The following is a 14629-nucleotide window of genomic DNA, read 5'->3' on the forward strand; positions in this document are numbered from 1 at the left end:
ATTTTTTGCTTCTGTCAACTTCTATGTATGTATGACTGTCGACAAGTTCTGTCTATTTCATAAGGAGTTCGCTAAAAAAAAGTTGATTTACCCATTCAATATTATGAACAGTTTCAACTTTCCATATATACTAGTGAATAAACTATATATGTATTACTGAAACTTTTGGAGAGAATACTTTAAGTTATATTTTATGCTAAATACATTTTTCTGAAGTGTGTTCCAGTTATAAGTATAATACCTGAAACTGAATTTCCAAAGTTTTGAAATTTGTTTTCTTTTAATAGGGTTTTTTATGGTCATGGCAAAAATTGAATGTTAAAAAATTAAAAAGTGGATTCAATTTACATTAATATTTCAGCTTACTGTTACGGATTAATTTCCAATGCCTTGGAAAAAAGTTTAATTTAGAATACTTTAACAAGAGTATTTAACTATAAATACTATTTTCCTAGTTGTTTGAGAGCCATACGAGTGCTTCAGAAGAATGGCCATGTGCCAAGTGATCCAGCTCTTTTTAAATCTTACGCAGAATATGGCCACTTTGTGGACATCAGGATAGCAGCTTTGGAAGCAGTTGTTGACTATACTAAAGGTAATGCTTTAGAAATATATGCCCATAATCATTTTACCAATAGAAAGAATTGTTTACCATTTACTATTTAGTTATTAGGGTTTTCGTATTATGTACAATACAGATATTTTGATTTTAAATTCTTGACTCACTGATTGAGAGTGTTTGGTAAATGTAGAATTCATATAAAACTTAGTAAATGAGGGAAAAGAATAGAGTTATAGATAGATATCTTTGGTCTTTCTGAAAAGTTAGTGTATCATTTTATAGCTTTAATTACATGTTATTTTAAGAAATAGAAGGTTTGGGAGAAATTTATAATTACATTAGGATTCAAGAAAACATTTCGTACCTGTCAAAACTCTTATCTGTGAAAGTAGAGCAAGAGATACAAATAGGAACTTCAGGAGGGGGATTAGGCATGGCTTTGTGAAGTTGACAAAAAACGTAAGGAAAAAAATGAATAAGAGCACACTTCATATTCAGAACATTTTCAGAAATACAGAGGAGAAAGTTGAGATGAAAATGTTTTAAAAAATTGTCATAAAGAATAGAGCAGGTGGAAGAAAAGCAATAATCCCAGAAATAATAGAATACTTTGAAAGAGTGTAAATGAGACTGACCTAAGGTAGAGTCTGATGAAATTTAAAATTTTAAGGTTAAGGAAAAAATGTATAAGTTCCTAGGAATATCAGAACCCAGTTATTGTACAAGGTGAAAGAATACTGTGGCCTGTAACTTCTTCAGAATAAGAAGAGTTCAAAAGGCAGTGAACACAGGCTAACATAATGCGTAGGGAAAATTATGGCCTAAGATTCTCTTCTTTGCCAAGTTGTTGTTCCTATAGCCTTGAAGACTTAGAAGTACATTTCTTATGTAACATTTTTAAAAATAAAATTCTGAAAGATAATTTTCAGCTGACCTGGAAATGAATCAAAATAATAACTCAAGATTGATGAAAGTGTGATATGAAAGGCCCAGTGACAAGCAACTATGCCTATAAAATAAAGAGCTAAGCTTAAATATTTGTTAACATGGTTGTAAAATTTAATGCAAATTTCAAAAAAATTCTTAAAAAATAACATGTCAATATAAGAAATATGTAAATTAATCTAAATTCCAGATTATACTAAAATATGGGAAGAATAAAGAAGTTATGATAACATCCTCATCTGAATGTAGAAAGAGAGGAATGGGTGAGGGAAATTCTTTAGTAGATATTGGTTAAGTTTCACGTGTTAAGTAGAGGAAAATATACTCAAATCCTTATAATTTTTTGTAAATTTCAATAGAAATACTGCTTCTAGAAAGACATTATAAAAGAGTAAGAACAATATAGTGTGTGTGTTATATGTGTTGGCCCAAGTTCAGAAAGGACTGTCATTTGTTCTTCCTTTTTGTTGAGGGTTAAAGTATTCTTTCTTTTAAAAAATGCTGGTAAAAATAAGGATGTTTTTTCACGTATTTCTTGGCAAGAAAAAAAATGTAATCCTGTGTCAGTTTTCAGTTTTATTTTGACTTTTACCAATTTGTGAAATGTGGAAATCTTGAGGTCTACCAGATATGCCATTATTCCCAGCCAAGGTATATGAATGATGTTCACTCACATAAATCACATAATGTGAAGAATTCATGAATTAGTACTACCTGAAATCAAATAGAATGCTGATATTATGATTTCCAAAAAGAATGCTAAATTAGTAAGTGTAATTTAATTGAGAGATGTTTAAGTGTGAACCATAAATCCAGTTCATTAGAAAATGAAAAAATGGAAAATATTAGAAATAAAATTCTAAAAATAAAGCTTTTCAAATCATAAAAGCAATACTTTTTGAAAAGGTAAATGGAAATAGCTAATGAGTTATTTTGTTAAAGTTAATTATATTTATAGTACTAGTTTTACGGTTGTTTCTTATGTTATAGTGAAAAGTTAAGGCTGCTCTTTTGTCTTAAATGAAAGAAACCACTTGGGCAGAAACAGTTTACCATACTGTATGATATAGTTGAGATACCATTGAGTATCGAACCTCTCTATAATTTGATTAAAGCATCTAGAAAAACAATTTAAACACATTTCCATTTAGAGTTAATCATCTCTAATATAGGGCTCTTAATAAATTACAATTTGTTTTATGTTGTATTTGCTGTTGATTTGCGCCTTAGTGGAAAATATACTCTTGGGCCTGTTTTATGTTCTGGCTACATATATAGCACAGTACTTGTAAAATTTGCCAAGTGGCCTGTTGCATTAAAAAATGTAAGAAATCGCCTACATCCTTCAACTCTGATTGGAAATACGGCTAAGGCAGAATCCTAAATATTAAGTGTAAACTCCCTATCTGTCACTTGTTTAAATTTGTTATAATTAACAACAAAAGTATTTCTTTATTTTTATTTTCAGTGGACAGGAGTTATGAAGAATTGCAATGGCTACTTAATATGATTCAGAATGACCCTGTACCCTATGTAAGGTTAGTTTTTTTATGCTGTAATATTTTGTTTTTGTAAGTCCTAAAGTAAATAATTTCAGAGCATTATACATGGAACAAGTCTTAATTTTTGAAAATATAGGAATATGTTATCCATTTACTCATGTCCATTTTTATTTTATTTGCCTTTGGAAAGACATTTTAAAAAATATATTGTTACTAAGGGTAATTCCCTGAATTTTACATGTGATTTCTATTGTAACTTAAAGAAAAGCTTGTGTAACCGTTTTTAGTGCACATGGGGGAAGCCCTTATCCTAAAACCTCTGTATCGATTGATTTAATCTATTTTAAAAGTAAATAAGAGCAGTGTTTTGATGTATCCCATTTGTTCCTTTCTATCTTATATAGAATCTTAATTTTTAATAAATGGATTTAGGATTTAAAAATGGAATATGACATTGTTAAAAATTTAGAAAATAAGGGATAATAAAAGAAAATCCTGGTCCTGACATGGTAACTATTTTCATTTTTGTATTTTCTTCTTCATTTCCTTCATTTCTGCTGCTTTCTTTGGCAAAGTAGGATATTTATAGTGTATTCGAGCAGGACTAAAATTTTTAACATTTCTGCCATCCTTTCTTTACACCTAGTAGACTCAAATTTGTGTTCATATGTTGTAATAATTCAGTTTCATAGAATGAAATTTGAAAGCTGGAAGATAATTTAGATTTTAGCTATTCCAACTAGAAATAAGAACACAGACCTAGAGACATTGTCTTCTTCAACTTTACTCATCAGTTGGCAGATATTTTTCATCTAAAAAGGCATACAAATAAACTCTGCCTTTTAACTTCACTGAAATGCATCTGAGCATGAAGAATCCATGTAAGAGATTTCAGCTAACTGAAATCTGTATTTCAGTGTTTTAAATGATGCTTATTAAATAAATATTCTTTGTACAAAGTTCTTCTCTTTGTATTTCATAGTTCTTGATTTGTGATCTGAATTGTATTTTAAATAATTTGTCCTTGTTATTGATGTGTACAAGAGGTAAGGTTGACATAGACAAAAATCTCATAATCACCCATTCTGAAGTAAATATTCCTATAAAAGAGAATAGGCGGGAAACCAGCCTCATCTCTTTATCTGGCAGAGCTCATGCATTTGAAAGTTTATAATAAGATGCTGCTGATGACAAGTAGGGACAGAAAGTATAAATACAGTATAAATAAAGCTTATCGTGTATTCATTTATGTTTACAATTCACATCAAGAACTAACATCAAGGCACATATTTCGTTTTTTAAAAAATTATTTATTTTTAACTTATTTTTATTTTTGGCTGCATTGGGTCTTCGTTGCTGGTCATGGGCTTTCTCTAGTTGAGGCGAGCAAGGGCTACTCGTCCTTGTGGTGCACAGGCTTCTTGCTGCAGAACACAGGCTCTAGGCGCGTGGGCTTCAGTAGTTGTGGTGTGCGGGCTCAGTAGTTGTGGCTCGCAGGCTTCAGTAGTTGTGGTGCGTGGGCTCAGTAGTTGTGGCTCGCGGGCTCTAGAGCGCAGGCTCAATAGTGTGGCACACAGGGTTAGTTGCTCCGCAGCATGTGGGATCTTCCCGGACCAGGGCTCGAACCCGTGTCCCCTGCATTGGCAGGCAGATTCTTAACTACTGCGCCACCAGGGAAGCCCCAAGGCACATATTTCTGAGATCTTAAAATTGTGTTTTGAAGATCATTTTCAGCAGATTATAATATTATATAATACTTGAAGTTATATTTCTAAATTATATACTGTACAGTCTAAATGATTGCTTTTGAAATGTGGAGCTATTAATGTCATTCAAATTTTAAGAGCACTGTTATTTACATTCTAAACTGAAAATCTGTATAAAGATATATTTCATGATTATATTTGATGTGTTTACTTCATAAGTGATGTGATTCATTTATATCACGAATAGGGAACCTCTTAGGCTTTACTTAATATCATCTAGGCCATAGTTATAGTTAAAAAAAGTTCAACACGTCTTAAAAAAAGTCTTTTATGGCAGTGAATGGTCATAGGATAGGAGTGTTACCACGTCAGCAGTTATTGTATGTGTGTATTATTTGGTGTCTTGGGATATCTGTCTCTATTTTTGTGGGGTTTTTTTTTTTTTCTCTATTTTTTATGCTTTGAATAGGAACTCTGTCCTTTTCTCTTTGTCCTCATCGTTACCTTTTCTTTTCTTTCTCCCCTCCTCCCTTCCTGTCTATTTATATTGAGGTGTAATTGACATATTAGTTTCAGGTGTGTAGCATATTGATTCCATATTTCTATGTTTTAGAAAATGATCACCACTATAAGTCTGGTTAACATCCATTACCATACATAGTTACAGATTATTTTCTTTTGATAAGAACTTCTAAGATCTATTCTCTTAGCAACTTTCAAATATGCAACACAGTATTACTAACCATAGTCACCATGCTGTATATTACCTCCCCATGACTTATTTATTTTATAACTGGAACTTTGTACCCTTTGACCCCATTTACCCATTTCACTACCCCCCAGCTCCCGCTTCTGGCAACCACCAGTCTGTTCTGTTACTTTTTCTTAAACTCGTTGAGTAGCCATCATATAGAACTGCTATATTCTGCTGTGTTAATTGGATAGAATTCTTAATCTTAAAGGTAGGTAAACGTTTCTGTTTCTGTCTGTCTTAAAATCAATGACATTCGTCTCTCCTGCCCCCAAAAAAGCGTTTTATTTTTATGGCTTTTGGTTGATTTTTAAACTCCTAATAGTAAGATGGCCATTAATAAGAATTAAATTTTTTTTTAAATATTGATTTTAAAAATTTCTGTCTTTATTATTATGTATATCACAATTGCTGATTTTTTTAGAGTTAGATAAAGCTCTGAAGAATTTGGGGGCTGAAACCTGAAAATTTAGAGGAAAGAAATTAGTTACTTGTAATTACTCCTTTACACTTTAAAGCTAAATTTGAACACCATTTCTACAAGGATACTTTCTTGACTACCTGCACTAGGTTAGGTCCCTCAAGCCATAATTGCCCATAAAATCCTACAGTTGTTCCTTTACTCAAGTACATACATACTTCCTATGTATGTGTATTATTATAGTTTGATTTTTTTTGTTACTGCTGTCTCCCCCATGAGAGTATAAGTTTTAAAAAGACAGGGACCTTGTCTCCTTTTGCCACTGTATGTCTGGCACATAGCATGATGCTTTGCATATAGGTAATTAAATACATGTTAAACAAGTGGTTGGAGATAATTTTTTCCGCCTCTAATCGTATATATATGTTTAACTTAATTCATATATTAAAGAAAAGTGATTTTATCTCTGTAGTGACAACTGTATGTAGAAAAAAACTTTAAGCTGTTTAATTATTTTTAAATGTTTGGGAAAGTTCTTGGTCTTTTATTTGGGTTTGATGTTTTAAATGTAATAATAGGGTTGTTGGCTTTCCTTGTATAGTATTCTCTGAATAGAAGATTTTCAGGGCTTCCCTGGTAGCACAGTGGTTAAGAATCCTCCTGCCAATGTGGGGGACATGGGTTCGAGCCCTGGTCCGGGAAGATCCCATATGCCGCGGAGCAACTAAGCCCGTGCGCCACAACTACTGAGCCTGCGCTCTAGAGCCCATGCTCCGCAACAAGAGGAGCCACCGCAATGAGAAGGCCGCGCACCACAACGAAGAGTAGCCCCCGCTCACTGCAAATAGAGAAAGCCCGCGCGCAGCATCAAAGACCCACTGCAGCCAAAAATAAATAAATAAAATAAATAAATTAAAAAAAAAAAGACTTTCAGATTGTAAATCAGTTCTTTATTAGGATATCTTAAGAATTTAAGTAAGTGTGCTTTGGTTGGTGCATTGTTTTTAAAACAAATGAAATTTACATTTTTGAAAATTACAGTTTCCTTTCAATGGGAATAACTTAAAATGCTCATTCAGATTTGGAAAAATATAAACTCACATTAAGAAGACAACTTAAAAATAGCGTATAATTATTTCAACCAGAAGCAATAATTCGTAACATTTTGGATTATTCCTTTCCGGTCATTTCTATGCATGTATATTACTTTTTACATTAATAGGAAGAACTTATTAAATATATTTACTTTAGATTTGGGTAGGATTATTTTAAAGATGACATGGAATTATCTTCTCATGTTGGAATCAAGCATGCATATATGATCACAATGTATCATTTCCTCAAGGGACACACTTATACTCAATGCCTTTTCTCCAGAGAGATTTTGAACATTTTTCTGTTTTCGATTTGACTGCATTTCTTATAGATAGTGATTGGCAATGGGATTGGACTAGTCCACCAAGAAATTTGTCAATTGTTTAGGGAAATAATGTGATGTTTTTGCTGCCATGAACATGGCATAAACCCATGATTTTCTCAGGATTTGCTTCAGGTCTGTTTTATGTATCTGAAGTGTATGCTTATTGTGAATTTTGTTTAATCTCTGAAAAGTTAAGCATAAGATTCTCATTTTCTGCCCTTAAACTTTATCTCCTCTGAGTATTGCATTGAGTGTTTAGTCAGTTATACATACTTCCTTGTGAAAGCCTTTCTTCTATCATCTAAACTTTAAAGAAAAACAAAACTTTTGAAAAAATGCTTAATTTACTAAAAGTAGTACACATAATTATCATTATTGCTCTTTTAATTATAATTTCAGAGCTATCCCCAGAGTACCATTTACAATTCATTGGCATGGCTGTAAAGAGTTTGTAATGATCTGAGTAAATACCATAAAGTTTTATTTGTTGGGCCCTACCACTTTGGTATTTGGGGTAATTGGGGAAGCAGCCGGATAGAAACTTAACTTTTCTTCTTCATGCAAATTAAAAGTATTAACATTAACATCTCCTAAAGAAAAATCCATCCACGTTTTAAACAGTGTTATTTACCTGTAATACTGATCTATTCTTACAAACAGAAATTGCTCATAAAGATATGAAAATATCTTTACTCATAAAGATATGAAAATATGGATATGAAATATCCATAAGGTATGTATCCCCTTTCATATTACGTATGTATAAATTGCATCTATAACCACATTTCACTTTTGGTTCTCATAGCCTTTCAATAGTCTTCAGTCTTAAAATTTCAAATCACAAAAGGATGTTAGTCACATCTTTCAGTTTTACAGACATGATATTGAAGCCAAAAGGGGTTAAGTGACTTAAACTACAACCTTGCAGTTCTACTTTCCTCCCATCTTTTTTTCAAGTACAAATACAATTTGATCTCTTAACCACTAAACATAAAAATATCCCAGGTTCACCTTCTTTAAGGTCTTGCTAACCTAAACAAATATAATGACCTAAGTCTCTTTCTTCCTTAGTTATACCCAAGCCTTCCCTTATTCTGAGGTCTTGAATTTCTCAGACCTAGTCCTAGACCTGGCTTTTATCCTGAATGCTAGACTACTAGACTGCTGCCGTGGCTTCCTTGCTTCTGCTTTTCTTTCTCTATTCTTTTTTTATGGTGTCTCCTGCTCGTAGCATTGGGCATTTGTTTTTCACATTTTGTTTTGTGTGTCCTATTTTTTCAGAAGAGTCCATAATGTGTTTGGGTAGCCTTTCATGTAAGATAAAAACTTCCAGTAGTGGAGTTTAACTCTTACCCTCTGTGAGGATACTTTTCTTAATTGACTCTTTTAAACTTAAGCTTATTTTGAGGAAACCTTTTTGCAATCTCCATATTTAAAATAGTGCTGCACATTTTCATGCTTTGCAAAGTTACTATAATAATAAAGTTTACATTTTATTGTCTCAAATGTAGACTTCTTGGCCTACATGTGATTTTTTTTTTGCCTCATTTTAACATTTTTATATTTACTAACCAGTCTTTTTTGTAAACTTTTCTAAGAAGAGTAAAATGTTCATTTTAGAAGTGGGATAGGAAATGTTGGTTAGGAATATATAGAGTCAGGTTTTAGAAGACCTCATTGTACCCTAAGGCACTTTTAGAGAGAACAAATCCACCAGAATTTTTTAGTAAAAAAACAATAGTAAATGTTTAGAATGCAACATAATGTCTTTTGAAATGGAACTAAACTTAAACACAAAGCTAGATGTCAGAAGAGAGATGACAAAATAGGAAGGAGGAACTGCAGATAATTTTCAAAAGTTTTTATTTAATGGTTAGCAAAAATTTAATTTTTCTTTATCTTTCAGACATAAGATTCTAAACATGTTAACTAAGAACCCACCATTTACTAAGAACATGGAGTCTCCCTTATGCAATGAAGCTTTGGTAGATCAACTTTGGAAACTTATGAATTCTGGTAAGACAGCAGTGGCTTTTAAAAATTTTTTTATTACTGGGATATTTTCATTTTATAACAGGTTATCCATACTTAAAGAACTGTGGTTAATTTTTGTCTTTTTTTTTTTTTTAAAGGAGAATACTTACCTTCACAGTGGTGGCTGTGATTACATTTGCTAAGGACATAGACACTCACTTTGCCCCACAGGGTGGTTGAGGAAACAAAAATATTAATTTATGGGAAAGTGTCTCAAATGTTTAAAGAGCTGTAGACATGAATTTGCAAATATTATTGTTATTTTTATTTCAGAAGGTTACAGAGGGTTGAAAAAATGTCTTCTCACCTCTTTTCCCTAGCCTCCTAGTGGCCTTTCCCAGAGGTAACCAATTTCTTGTGTATCCTTTTCAGAGCCGTACATATTGTTATTGTTCTGCACCTTGGAGAGCATGGTATCTCATCACAGTTTTAATTTCCATTATTTGAGTGAAGTCAAGAGGCGGTTAGTGCTCCCAAGCGTGAGCTCTGGAACTAATTTGCTGAGGGTTAAGTCTCAGCTGGATGACTTACTCTCATTGTGACTTGTCTGAGCCTATCGTTTTTCATTTTTAAAATGCAGGTGATGATGATACCTACTTCTGCAAACTGAAAATTAAATGAGTTCATATTTGTAAAGCACAGTAACTAGTTCATATTATGTGCTCAAAAATGTTGTTATACTAACATAGTAATGATATCATTATACTTCTCATATGTGTCAGCTATTTGTAGTTCCTTTCATGTAAGTCATTCATGTTCTTTGCCATTTTTATTTAATTGAATTATTGGTCTTTTCCTGTTGACTTCTAACTGTAGTATATATGTAAAGAAAATTTGCCTTATGTCTCTGATATGTTGAAATTGTAATACTGGTTTTGATTTAAAATTCAATCAAAAGCTAGGCTGAAAAGTGTTTTGCTTAAAGATAAGTTGTTACTGATAGATGGTGAGGGAGCAGTGGGTATTCATTCTAATAAATATGTCACTTTACCTTCTTTCTAGAATATTGGAAAATAACTTGCCCTGCCTATCTTATTAGTGACTGCTTGACTGAATCACAACTAAATACCAAGTTCTGATTCTTTTTCAAAAATTATTTAATTTACTATCACTGAGATGTTGTGGTTGTATAACTTCTGTCCCTCAGTTTCATAATCATAGTTCAATACCCTCAAGTAAAGGCACCATAGTAGATATTTCATTGAAATTTAATAAAATTGAAAATAGGATGGCCCTTGTTATCACAGTATTCAGAAAACAACACATAATCCAGTTTATGTCGATATTGCCAAATTATTCTCATATTTTCCCTAATACCTAGAAGAATAAGTGCTACTGTTTACATAATGTTTTATATTTTGCTACTTGTGATTACCTTAAAGAATGTTGTGATTACTGTCATTTAGATCCAGGGGATGAGCACACAAGTTCACAAACTTGTCAAGGATCATTCAGCAGTTAATATGTGGCACAAACTGTACTGTGTTGAATATATTCTTAATAAGAATACATGATTCCATGGTTGTGATGGATTACAACTTTGAGGAAAGCATAATGAAGTACAAAGAATTCTCATACCACCTTCTAGGGAAGATTTCCTGGACAAAATAAATGTGTGTTTAGGATTAATGAGACAATCTCTAAAACATTTGAAGCCCATTGGAAGATTGTGGTTATACAAACTCAAGGTCTGATTGATGTTTAGTATTTATTTTTGATAGTGTTCAGTATAAAGTACAGTTACTGCTTCAGTTTGGAATTCTCTGTGCCAATAATCTAAACAGAACAGATCAATGAGACCATAGTCATAAACAATTTTTTGCTTGGTTCTTCAGATAAATAACTGGGAACAATATGAACAGTGGGAGTGGCACAAATAATTGGGAGGGTTTTTTGGTTTTGTTTTTCTTTTTAATGTTTTTGGAGAACATTGGGCATTCGGGAAGATTGATTAGAAGGTTGCCCATTTCCCTTCCAATCCTGGGCCTCTGGGATACATAAATGAATCTGATCTAAGAAATTCCTTTAAAGTTTTTTTTTTCAATAATAAGTAATATCATGTTGCAGAGTTTGTCTGGACAAAATAACAAAAAAGGAAAATACTATATAATTTCATTATGTCTCCACTGTTAAGATTTGAGTGTTTTTGGCCTTTAGGGAAAAAAATTTCTTTTTGTGTATATGTGTATGGACATAGTTGTAGTTGTAGTGAAGTTTTTAAATTGCATTTTATCATGAGAATTTTTCACATTGCTATATTATCTTCTTAACAGTTACTGTTTTAAGAAATGTTAATGAGAACTCACTTGTAACAAAAGGAGCTAGAGCATCATCTAAGTCCCCATATCCTGCTGAGCTCTGCCTGCCCCTTACTCCTTACTGGGGTTCCTGGGTTATCACGTCACTTGAGATAAGCATTATCTTGATTTACATATGGAGAACAAATAAATTGTGGGCGATAGGGATTTAATTATATTAATTCATTTATTTTTGTCCTGTTCCAAGTTGGATTTGAGAGGTGTTGACTTTGCTTAGTTATACAATTTTTGAACTCATTTAAAATATATGGAGACGTATCATGGCAGTTAAGGAAGGATCATCTTATGAGATGGTCATCAGGTACTCTTGAGGAATCAAAGTTTCTTTGCTTAGCTGGTTTCAGAAACTTTTCAATAAGAGATTAATTGCAGTAGGATACGTAGAAACAGGATTTAGAAAATTGAAATTAGTTTGAAAGTAAGATGAACTAAGAAATCATATTTGTGCTTTTTAAAAAATGGATATATCATTCAATGACTGTTAGTAATATTCTTTTTAGAAATGTACTGGGGGGATTTTTTTTTTTTTTTTTTTAATAAGACTGCTTTTTTTTTTTTTTTTTTTAATAATTTATTTATTTTTGGCTGTGTTGGGTCTTCGTTTCTGTGCAAGGGCTTTCTCTAGTTGCGGCAAGCGGGGGCCACTCTTCATCGCGGTGCGCGGGCCTCTCACTATCGCGGCCTCTCCTGTTGCGGAGCACAGGCTCCAGATGCGCAGGCTCAGTAATTGTGGCTCACGGGCTAGTTGCTCCGTGGCATGTGGGATCTTCCCAGACCAGGGCTCGAACCCGTGTCCCCTGCATTGGCAGGCAGATTCTCAACCACTGCGCCACGAGGGAAGCCCTACTGGGGGGATTTTAATGGCTCTGTGCCAGAAGGAGGGTTCTCAGACTTCTACTCTCAAGATGCCAGGACTGCCAGGTCTCTGCACTCTGCCTGCTGTGTGGTAGCTCCACTTATCCTTGAGTTTTGGGTGCTACTCACGTATCTTCCTAACAGTTTTTGCTGTGAAAATACACACACACACACACACACACACACACACACACACACAACTATAGATGTATGTACACATGCATACTCATATCAGATATCTTAACTCATTCACTGGTTTAATTTTCCCATATAACATTTTCTCTCCACCATTTTGTTTCTAAAATTTTCAAAGCTTAGAAAAATTTAAAAAATGGTATAATGAATAACCATATATTGAATATTTTCAGCTCTGTTAACTAGTTGTTAACATTTTACCATATTTACTTTCTCTCTTTTCACTCTCTGTGTGTATGTTACAAACCCTCTTTTTCTGAATCATTTGAAAATAAGTTGCCTCATGATACTTTTCCCAAAATACTAAGCGTATATTCCTAAGAATAAGGACATTCTTCTACTTATACACAATACCATTATCACACTGCACCCCAATATATATCCCATATTCAGGTTTCCTCAGTTGTTCCCAAAAATGTCCTTATAGTTCCCATACAGCTTTTAAAGTAATAATCCTCCACAGAAAGTAAAACATTTTTAAAGAGAAACATCTTTCACATTATATAGTCTTCATCCCTCATTGCTTAAGAATCTTAAATAGTTTTATTTTTAGTTAAAAATATTACATTGTCCAGGGGCAATTCTTTTTAAAGGTTTCAAGCATTAATTTATTCACCAGTTATTTCTTGAGCACCTCCTGTTTGCCATTGTGCTATGTTTTTGCATACAAAGATGCCTTTTGCATTAACTCAGTATAATGGAAAGAGAGACATAGGAAAAGATAAACTATAATACAAACAGGTAGTTGCTAAAATAAAGAGAAGAGCAAAATACCCTGGTCACCTGAAGAACAGAACTATGAGCCCTGCCTGGAATGCTGGAATATTCATGGGGTGGTGATATTTGAGCCAGCTCTTGAGGAATGAATGAAAAAGAGTTTGTCATAGGAGAAAGACATTTTAGGTAAGAGAATTAATTATATGTAAAACCTTTGAGTTCTGAAAGGGTATTTGGAAAATAGTGAGTGTTACCTGGAAAGATAGATTAGGATCCAAAAGCAAAGGGCCTCAGGAATTTGTGTTTTATCCTATAGGCAGTGAGGAGCAGGTGGAATTATGACCTGTCTGACTTCTGTTAGCTGTATGTATTTTTTTGCACACTGAAAGAAATCATTTTCCTTTCCCAAAGAAAAATCTTTCAAAATATAGAATATATGAGATCCTACCTTTTGTAGCTTTTAGGTAAAATACTGGATTATAGCTCAACGTGACAGTAATTTTAAAAATTCATTAAAAAAATAAAAACCTAAGAATTAGAAATCTTTATTGGTGCTATTTTTTTTTAAGTCAGTATAGTGTTTATTTCCCAGTTATAACAACTGCAACAGGCATAAAGTCATTCTTTATAAAATTCACAAATTAAAGTACTGAACATAAAATACAAAATTCAAAATTGTAATCACAGTAATAAAAAATGTTAGTTGTAATATAGTAATTTGTTTAAAATAATTACACATCATTCTTCCATGGCAAATAAATTTATTACAGCGATTCCAATATTTATTTGTAACTGTGTCTCATCCTATAGAATTGGCCACTGGACTAGACTACATTTTTTGTAATACTGTAGCCCTTAAATCATGTTTAATAGATTTTCAGTTTGATAATAAATTCTCCACTGGCACTGATATTGACAGAGTTACATGTAAACTGACAGCCAGATAAGTATTTGGAACTGTGTGCAGTAAATTAATGCTGCATGATGATGTCCCATCAATATGTTATTCGTTAGCATGTTCATCAGTAAATTTCACTTGTAAATTTTTATGTACTTGTACTAATTCATTTCTACAGATTTCAAAGTATATATGTCATCTAGAACAGAGGTCAGCTAACAGTGGCTCTATGGCCAGATCTGACCCACCGTCTGTTTTTGTACAGCCCATAGGTTAAGAATGGCTTTTGCATTTTTAAATGATTG

General features: G+C 32.8%; 1 protein-coding gene across 13 annotated transcripts in view; it reads left to right on the top strand.

The window, feature by feature from the left end:
• TAF2 (TATA-box binding protein associated factor 2) overlaps positions 1–14629 on the top strand; it is an 82176-nt gene that overhangs the window by 46428 nt on the left and 21119 nt on the right. For 12 of the 13 annotated variants that reach the window (XR_014236502.1, XM_082364058.1, XM_082364062.1 and 9 more), the window contains 3 exons: positions 456–595; positions 2976–3045; positions 9214–9323. Coding sequence is in view for 12 of the 13 variants with exons in the window: in XM_082364058.1 (XP_082220184.1) it covers positions 456–595; positions 2976–3045; positions 9214–9323 (320 nt within the window). In the remaining variant the exon portion in view is untranslated. Of the gene's footprint in view, positions 1–455; positions 596–2975; positions 3046–9213; positions 9324–10747; positions 12174–14629 lie in introns of those variants that run through there. The other variant, XM_082364060.1, reaches the window with a different exon arrangement.

This window comes from Balaenoptera borealis (genome assembly GCF_965194805.1).
Source record: "Balaenoptera borealis genome assembly, chromosome: 17".
Classification (NCBI taxonomy): Eukaryota; Metazoa; Chordata; class Mammalia; order Artiodactyla; family Balaenopteridae; genus Balaenoptera; species Balaenoptera borealis.